We start from the raw sequence: 10,043 nt of genomic DNA, 5'->3' as shown, positions 1-10,043 counted from the left end.
TTCTGAGGTAGTCCTCCTCCTTCATTATTCCATCCACTTTGTCCAATGAACCAGTTCCACTGGCAGCAAAACAGCCCCAGAGCATGATGATCCTACCACCACCACCAGTTGGTACAGTGTCCTTCTGTACATGGTGGTCATTGTGGCCAAACAACTCATTCTTTGTCTCATGTGACCATACAGCTATCCTCCAGAAGGCTTTCTTTGTCCATGTGGTCAGCTTCAAACTTTATTTAGATAGCAGCCTCTTAGTCCATGGTGATCTGAACTGTAGACAGTGATCCATCAGCTTCCGGTTCATGGCAGGGCTGTGCCATGGTGGTTCCCAGGTTGTTCCTGACCATTCAAACCAATTTCCTTTCAGCTGAGGTTGACAGTTTGGGTTTTCTTGAAGCAAAGCGGCTTGGCAAAGTGACTACACCTCACAATAACTTGCATACAATTTTTTGAACTGATCTTGGAATTTGCAGTTGTTTAGAAATGGCTCCAAGAGACATTCCGGAGATGTGTATATCTGCAAACCTCTTTCTCAGATCTGCACTGAGCTCCTTGGACTTTCCCATTTTACTGTGTGTTGGTCAATCCAGTGAGTGCTGTAACAAACCCTTTTTATGAAGGCACAGAGAAGTTACCAGCTGTAGTCAATCAATCACAAACAGGAAGTTAAGAGACCTCAGCCTTGGCAAGATAAGAGACATTTTGGAAGTTTCAGCACCTCTGAATTAATAATCTAAGTGAGTTTATGTAAATTTTTGACCCTGTATGTATAATTTTGACCCTGTGTTGATTTCAGAAAACACAAAGAAAATTAAAACTTGTGCACCAAATTCTAGTGGGGTTTTTTTTATTATTAAAGATGTATGCTCTACATTCTGCCACAGAAAAACAGTTCAGAGAAATTACTGAAAGCCCAAATATTGCCATGACATTCATGTCACTGACCACAACTCTGTGTGTGTGTGTGTGTGTGTGTGTGTGTGTGTGTGTGTGTGTGTGTGTGTGTGTGTGTAAATAAAAAAAAAATGTATATCTTCTTGGAAAATCTGTCTTGTAAAATAAAATCTGTTTTGTAAAAAAAAAAAGTCTTTGTAAACAAAAGAAGGAAAGAGAAGAAGTTTGTCTACTTGTAAAGGGGGAAAACAGGAAAAAAATGTCTTGTAAAAAATTTCCTCTAGAATTTTTGTTTTAGATATTATATTTAGATATTTGTGTTTACAAACCCACCTAGCCTAGCTATTTAGCTATATGTGGGTGTGTAATTGATTGTACTTATTTAGCTAAAACTTGAATAAACTTGAACTTGGAAAAAAAAAAGAAAAAATATATACAATGACGTACACAAAGCAAACACACACGCACATCCAGGTCATTCAACTTGTATATCTTTGCTCTTTAATTCCCGGTAAATTGAAATGCTACAACAGATCTCCATTTTGTGCAAAAAAAAGAAAAAAGTGAAAAGGACAGGCTGGATGAGATAATAGTGATAGAATGATACTTTTATGAGACATAAAACTAAGCCTGGGTGGCACGGTGGTGTAGTGGTTAGCGCTGTCGCCTCACAGCAAGAAGGTCCGGGTTTGAGCCCCGTGGCTGGCGAGGGCCTTTCTGTGTGGAGTTTGCATGTTCTCCCCGTGTCCGCGTGGGTTTCCTCCGGGTGCTCCGGTTTCCCCCACAGTCCAAAGACATGCAGGTTAGGTTAACTGGTGACTCTAAATTGACCGTAGGTGTGAATGTGAGTGTGAATGGTTGTCTGTGTCTATGTGTCAGCCCTGTGATGACCTGGTGACTTGTCCAGGGTGTACCCTGCCTTTCGCCCGTAGTCAGCTGGGATAGGCTCCAGCTTGCCTGCGACCTTGTAGAAAGATAAAGTGGCTAGAGATGAGATGAGAAAACTAAGCCTTCTTTTCATCTCTGGTCCCTCTTGCCGGTTGTTTGGGTTTGATAGACGCATCCTTGATCCTTTCAAGAAGTTACAAGAAGCCCTTGATGAGCGGTATTTTTGAAGCCGTTATGTAACGATACACGTTAATCATTTAACAAATGAACTATGTAAAGAATGAGCACAACAGGGATGTTGATTAATTTCTTATAACAGCATGTCCTGAAGTGTTTTATTCCTCTTGTGCCACAGCAATTCACCAGCAAGTACAATTTTAATTTGACACATCGTGCATGCAACTGTTTATATTTAGATAATAATAATAATAATAATAATAACAACTTTATTTAATAAATTCCACGAGGTGGCGCTTCTTCTATTGAATATTTTGCCTAAACTATCTACAATAAAATTACAAGAAATAGATACTACAAAAATTAAAACTGAATGATGCATATATAAAAATGTTAATCATAATAGAGGAGAAAAGATTGGAGTTGCAAACTTAAGGAATCATCAACTGCAAAACTTGGAAACCATGAAAACAAATAGAGCGGAGGCTCCAATTATCAACAGTCCATAATTATCGACACTTTTTCAGATTTACCAATAAACAATTTTACAAAAGGTGAGTTTCAGTTACAACAGTTATTATTAGTTAATGAATCAAATGGAAGACCCGTCTCGCCCTTTGATCTTGTCGTCTGATGAAACAGATCGTTACCTGAGATGGAATTTTTTTTAGCACGATCAGCAATTTGAGGAAAACCCGGACTTTATCATCGCAGGTAAGCGTGGTGGAAAGATCATGGACATGTTTTTACTTCTCAAATTCACCGTATTTCATGATCTCCTTGTCGAATCCCACTTTGTTTCTTACTCTTTCAGTTGACAGTCGACATTTTGTATCTATATGCGTGTTTGAGAAGTCATGTGAGGTGTCGATAATAGTGATCACTTTCACCGGTGTCCACCATTATCGACACCCTGTGGAATTAAGTGACATTTACAACTATTATGGATCGATCTTTGTGTAACATTGTTGAAGTAGATGAAGTACTTTTAAAAAAATAAAAGTGCTCTGATTTCGAATAATTTTTTTATGAGTCATAACAGAATGGAATGTTTATAGAGTATTTGGAATCCTAGTGCAATAAATAGAATTGGACCAGAATTAAATTCCTAGCATATAAAAATTACATGCTTGAAATATTCGGATTTTTCTATTCCATTCAGAATTTTTTTTTTCTTTGCAGTTTGTAGTAAATATCTACCACATATTACAATATCAGTAAACATTTTATATTTTGGTTCAAGGAATGACATGCGACCTTTGACCTGGATTTTCTTGTGGTTACAATGTCAATCTCCTGTTGACGTTTATCGGTAAACTACAAAACTAGAAATTAATACAAACAACAACGAATGATTAACAAAATGTGATCTACGAAAATACTTAGAAAGTGGAACAAAAAGATTTTCTGACACAGGTTAAACGTTATCAGTTCATTTGTTTACAAACATTGGAATTACTTCCTCATTTATGTAAGCACAAAGATTGATATTTATATAAAATATATTTTGTACTAAATGTAAGTATGTAAAACACGTTTTAAATAAAAACTATGCTTTGTTAACTTAATACCACATACTGATTTTTTCTCATCTCATTATCTCTAGCCGCTTTATCCTGTTCTACAGGGTCGCAGGCAAGCTGGAGCCTATCCCAGCTGACTACGGGCGAAAGGCGGGGTACACCCTGGACAAGTCGCCAGGTCATCACAGGGCTGACACAGACACAGACAACCATTCACACCCACATTCACACCTACGGTCAATTTAGAGTCACCAGTTAACCTAACCTGCATGTCTTTGGACTGTGGGGGAAACCGGAGCACCCGGAGGAAACCCACGCGGACACGGGGAGAACATGCAAACTCCACACAGAAAGGCCCTCGCCGGCCACGGGGCTCGAACCCAGGACCTTCTTGCTGTGAGGCAACAGCGCTAACCACTACACCACCGTGCCACCCTACTGATTTTTTATTTAATTTTTTTAAAAATAAATAATCATCTGGATGTCGATAATTGTAGAACGGTGTCGATAACTGTGGACAAAGTTGTCGATAATTGTGGAACGGTGTCACGTGATCTGATATGCTAAGTAATCAGGAATCAACTCATTTTTTTTCCCCAGTGGAAGTTAGAGTAATTATTCATGCACAATTTATGTATTGTAAGTCTTTTTTACTTTTGCAACGGCCAAAAGATCGTTAATGTGTCGATAATTGTAGCCACCGCTCTATTTTACATTTTGAGGCAATTTTACTGTATATTTTTATATATATAATATATAATTTTTAATTCCAAGCATGTTTTTTTAATTAAATTAATAAACGTTCACACAAAAGAATGAGTAAATAATAAGCTAAATAATTAAGTAAATGTGTTCCCTGTGCCTGTTCATTTCACTGGTACTCAAACATAGTCAGGATTTAGCAATGCTCTTCCTTATATATGCACGCGCGGAGAGAGTGAGTCAATTCAACCTCCTTAGGTAGACAGATTAAAGGAGAACTGAAGTCATTTTTAAACTTGCTTTATTTCTTAATTAACGTGGTATTCAATTATGTTTTCGGTGTTAGTAACCTTCTATCGTGACTCGTATTGAAAACTAATTGCAAGTAAATATTACACTTATCGGCCTATTCGGTTTTTAGCCATGTTGAATTTAGTTCATTTGGTCCACGGCAGGTGTCGCTTATCTGCGCGATCTTCATGAGACTTGTGTGAGACTTTGAAACGTGAAGTGTCAGCCAGGTGTCACTGCCGCCATTTTGAAAACTGTTTTCCAAACAAAATATTACACAAAAACGAGTTTAAATGGCGATTACTGCCTACTTTTTTCAAACTTTCCTGATTGCTATCAAAACAAACAATTAGCTAACTTCCGGCTTGATTATGTCAGCATTCGAAAGAGGGCGCGCGCGTCTTTTGACAACGTTGGCAGATGTCGGTCACTTTGATTTCCACTGTACGTTTTACTTCCGCCCTACGATGTCTCACACAGGTCTCAGCGAATCTCGTTTACGGCCATTGCTTTGACATATGGACTGATGTATTACAGAGCATATTTCAAAACACTCATAACTTGCTACAGCAGTGACAAAATAGCTGTCAGAAATGCATTCTTGTATTCAATAAAATGAGAAACAGAATTTTGATTAAAAAATTTGCCTTCAGTTCTCCTTTAAAACCTCTCTCTCACGTGCGCACACACACAAACACCTCATTTATGACACTAAATGAGATAATCACTTGTCTAATGGAGTTAAATTTGATTCAAATGTGGCAATATCAATGTGACATTCCGATATCCATACGTAATCCCATAACATACTGAAATATATTCATAGTGTTTTGCGTACAGTTATTTAATAGTTAACTCTGTGTACTTGCAATATACAAGAAAAATAATTTACAGTGGTGCTTGAAAGTTTGTGAACCCTTTAATGTTCTATATTTCTGCATAAATATGACCTAAAACATCATCAGATTTTCACACAAGTCCTAAAAGTAGATAAAGAGAACCCAGTTAAACAAATGAGACAAAAATATGATACTTGGTCATTTATTTATTGAGGAAAATGATCCAATATTACATATCTGTGAGTGGCAAAAGTATGTGAAACTCTAGTATTAGCAGTTAATTTGAAGGTGAAATTAGAGTCCGGCGTTTTCAATCAATGGGATGACAATCAGGTGTGAGTGGGCACCCTGTTTTATTTAAAGAACAGGGATCTATCAATGTCTGATCTTCACAACACATGTTTGTGGAAGTGTATCATGGCACAAACAAAGGAGATTTCTGAGGACCTCAGAAAAAGCGTTGTTGATGCTCATCAGGCTGGAAAAGGTTACAAAACCATCTCTAAAGATTTTGGATTCCACCAATCCACAGTCAGACAGATTGTGTACAAGTGGAAGAAATTCAAGACCATTGTTACCCTCCTCAGGAGTGGTCGACCAACAAAGATCACCCCAAGAGCAAGGCGTGTAATAGTTGGCGAGGTCACAAAGGACCCCAGGGTAACTTCTAAGTAACTGAAGGCCTCTCTCACATTGGCTAATGTTAATGTTCATGAGTCCACCATCAGGAGAACACTGAACAACAATGGTGTGCATGGTAAGGTTGCAAGGAGAAAGTCACTGCTCTCCAAAAAGAACATTGCTGCTCGTCTGCAGTTTGCTAAAGATCATGTGGACAAGCCAGAAGGCTATTGGAAAAATGTTTTGTGGATGGATGAGACCAAAATAGAACTTTTTGGTTTAAATGAGAAGCGTTCTGTTTGGAGAAAGGAAATCAATACATTCCAGCATAAGAACCTTATCCTATCTGTGAAACATGGTGGTGGTAGTATCATGGTTTGAGCCTGTTTTGCTGCATCTGGGCCAGGATGGCTTGCCATCATTGATGGAACAATGAATTCTGAATTATACCAGTGAATTCTAAAGGAAAATGTCAGGACATCTGTCCATGAACTGAATCTCAAGAGAAGGTGGGTCATGCAGCAAGACAATGACCCTAAGCACACAAGTCGTTCTACCAAAGAATGGTTAAAGAAGAATAAAAGTTCATGTTTTGGAATGGCCAAGTCAAAGTCCTGACCTTAATCCAACAGAAATATTGTGGAAGAACCTGAAGCGAGCAGTTCATGTGAGGAAACCCACCAACATCCCAGAGTTGAAGCTGTTCTGTACAGAGGAATGGGCTAAAATTCCTCCAAGCCGGTGTGCAGGACTGATCAACAGTTACCGGAAACGTTTAGTTGCAGTTATTGCTGCACAAGGGGGTCACACCAGATACCGAAAGCAAAGGTTCACATACTTTTGCCACTCATAGATATGTAATATTGGATCATTTTCCTCAATAAATAAATGACCAAGTATAATATTTTTTGTCTCATTTGTTTAACTGGGTTCTCTTTATCTACTTTTAGGACTTGTGTGAAAATCTGATGTTGTTTTAGGTCATATTTATGCAGAAATATAGAAAATTCTAAAGGGTTCGCAAACTTTCAAGCACCACTGTAAAACACCAGCAGCAGATTCAACACCAGTTTCCCCCATTGACTGTGAGTGTCCCCCAGAGGCACATACGCAGTCTGTGTATTCAGCTGAGAGCGAGTCGCTCTTTGTTTTGAACGAGTGGTCCGGGTCTCTCATAAATTCCGAGCAAACTAAAGGACTACTTTGGCTACGATATTGTTTGGGAAAACCATGTTAGCTTGATGATGGATCTTAGGAGGTAATTAAAGACACTCTTGGCCTTAAGAGGCTTTCAGGAAACCCACCCCAGATTTGGGAATTCAACAGTGCTGTGGCATAATACATTTTAATAATGAAATACTCAGATTTTTTTGTTCTGGTCAAGCACAGAAAAAAGAGAGAGGACTCACTGTTTCAGCAGGTCTGCTCCATCCTCACCATCCACAATGTAGGACAGTGTATTGCGGTTCTGATAGTCGTGCAACACCTCAATCTGACACACACACACACACAAAAAAAAAATCGTATATACATACACTCAAGTCATGTGTCTGACAATGCCTAACATCCACATATTAAATATTAATCACAAACGAACTCTGTACTGTAAATGAAACAGACAGTGGTATCGTATGTTACACGGTACTTCAGTCAGACTCTGTTACCTTCCTGGAGTTTGGGCTTTTCCGTGTTGCTCTTTTGCCTGAGAAGTCAAAGTTGAATTTAATACTTGAATTGAGATCTGTGGAGCAGGAAAAATATCAGTAAAATGAATTCCCCCCCCCCAAAAAAAAGGCAGGGGAAATAAAATAAATTATCAGATGAGTAAAGACATTTAAAAATAAATAAATAAATAAATAAATAAATAAATCCCAGCCTGCTCATGCTAAAACAGTTCCAGTGACAGTGCAATTATACTTGGACATATAACAATTTGTAAATAGAACTGTAAATATGTAGTCAAGAATGATGCTTCTACACAGAGCACAGAATTAGGAGATAGTTCCCAGTTACTCTTGGGTATGAGAGATCACCAAGAAAGAAGTTTTTCAACTACCTGCTTCTGGCTTTGATGCATTTTCTAGATGTGTGGAACAAGCAGGGGTGATCCTTTTGAGATCCTACACAGCAGGGGTCAGTATCTGCTCCTAGATTTAAGACTGGTTGGTTTCTTCCTAACCTCCTGGCACTGTGCTCTGGCTCCCGCAGAGTCTGAACGTATGTATTAACTCCAGCTCCACTAGGACTCGCCATTTTACACTATATGTAACCAGTGACTGCTTTTCGCTGAGGGTCTCACTATAACCTAAACCAACATCCACCACGATATCCTCTTGATATCTCGCAGTGCTTTCCTTCCTTATTTTAATAATGATTGAAAATAATGGCGGTCGTAAAGGTTCAAAAGCATTTACTGCATGCTGTCGATAGCTTTGTTAGAGTTTACTGTAACTAGAGCGCATTTCCTCTAGGATTAGTAGATCCATCCATCCATCCATTATCTGTAGCCGCTTATCCTGTGCAGGGTCTCAGGCAAGCTGGAGTCTATCCTAGCTGACTATGGGTGAGAGGCGGGGTACACCCTGGACAAGTCGCCAGATCATCACAGGACTGACACAAAGAAAAACAACCATGCACACTCACATGCACACCTACAGTCAATTTAGAGCCACCAATTAGCCTAACCTGCAGGTCTTTGGACTGTGGGGGGGAAACCAGAGCACCCAGAGAAAACCCACACAGACACGGGGAGAACATGTAAACTCCACACAGAAAGGCCCCAATCAGCCACTGGGCTCGAACCCAGAACCTTCTTGCGATGAGGCAACAGTGCTAACCACTACACCACAGTGTCGCCCTGGATTAGTAGACATGCTCAAACACCCCATGTTTGGGGTGCCAGGGAGGGGTAGAACCTCCGTTGGGGAACATGTCGTGCTCTTCGGAGTAGTTTACCCACGTTGGTCTCCACCTGACACTCAACTCTCACCTGTGGCTCCTCGTAGCTGTTTGCATGCAACAGCAGCCACACCCCGGGCAACAGCTTCGACAGGCCGGCAAAACCAGGCGAGGGTAGCTGAAGTGCCTGAAACCTTCTACCTTGCATGTAAAGACTGGATCTGACAGACTCTGTGGATGAAACCTTCATGGTTCAATGTAGAGGAAAGCGTTTACAGCAATGCACTGTGGAGTGCAGAGAGCAAAATGAGGCACAGAAGGATATCTTGGTCATCCACTGCATCCGTTTCCATCCTCCAGTTATCTTGACCTGGTTTTGCCATTGGAAACAGATGGCTTCGGACGAGAAAGTGAGGTCGATGTCGCGCAACTCTTCTTCACTTTCAACAAATTTATCACGCAAACCATCTGTCATCCTTCTTCTCAATGGTCAGAGACTCAGCGAAGTTGACCGGTTCACCTATCTAGGCAGTACACTGTCGCAAAGCGTAACCATTGACGCGGAAGTGAACGTTAGAATCGCAAGAGCCAGTGCAACCTTCGACAGACTATGCACCACTGTTTGGAACAGAAGAGGTATTAGCTTGGTGACTAAGCTGAAGGTATACAGGGCAATAGTACTCTAAACTGCTTTATGCTTGTGAAGCCTGGACAGTGTACCAATGCCATGCCAAGAAGCTCAACCACTTCCACACAATATGCCTCAGAAAGCTGCAGGACAGGATTCCCAACACTGAGGTTCTCACGTGAGCAGCCCTTCCCAGCATCTATACCATCTTGATACAGTCCCAGCTATGCTGGGTTGGCCATATTGCTCACGTGCCAGACTATTGGCTGCCCAAAAGACTCTTCTATGGTGAGCTACAGCAAGGGAAGAGGTCACAAGGAGGTCAGAAGAAATGCTTTAAAGATACCTTAAAAGCATCCCTTAAAGCTTTTGATATCAACCATGACCCTTGGGAGGAAGTTGCTCTGGACTGACTCAAATGGCGCTCAGCTGTACACAAAGGCGCCAAGCTGTATGAAGCCAGCAGGACTGCTGCAGCAGAACAGAAGAGACAGGCCAGAAAATCACAGGCAAACACTCTCCCAGATGATGTCCCTCCCCCATTGTCTGTCCACATTAAGTGCACCTTCCATGCACAAATAGGAC

The 10,043-nt window shown here is 40.4% G+C and overlaps 1 protein-coding gene across 5 annotated transcripts in view; it reads right to left on the bottom strand.

Annotated features, from left to right (window-relative positions):
• The window catches only part of mcf2a (MCF.2 cell line derived transforming sequence a), a 92,129-nt gene that overhangs the window by 23,429 nt on the left and 58,657 nt on the right, over window positions 1-10,043 (bottom strand). For 4 of the 5 annotated variants that reach the window (XM_060927780.1, XM_060927779.1, XM_060927781.1 and 1 more), the window contains 2 exons: window positions 7,597-7,673; window positions 7,342-7,424 (listed from right to left, as the gene is read on the bottom strand). In XM_060927780.1, the coding sequence (XP_060783763.1) occupies window positions 7,342-7,424; window positions 7,597-7,673 (160 nt within the window). The remainder of the gene's footprint in view (window positions 1-7,341; window positions 7,425-7,596; window positions 7,674-10,043) is intronic. The other variant, XM_060927782.1, reaches the window with a different exon arrangement.

The sequence above is a fragment of the Neoarius graeffei genome, chromosome 8 (assembly GCF_027579695.1).
Source record: "Neoarius graeffei isolate fNeoGra1 chromosome 8, fNeoGra1.pri, whole genome shotgun sequence".
Lineage (NCBI taxonomy): Eukaryota > Metazoa > Chordata > Actinopteri > Siluriformes > Ariidae > Neoarius > Neoarius graeffei.
Note: the sequence above shows the minus strand (reverse complement) of the source record. Positions and strands in the feature narration are given on the sequence as shown.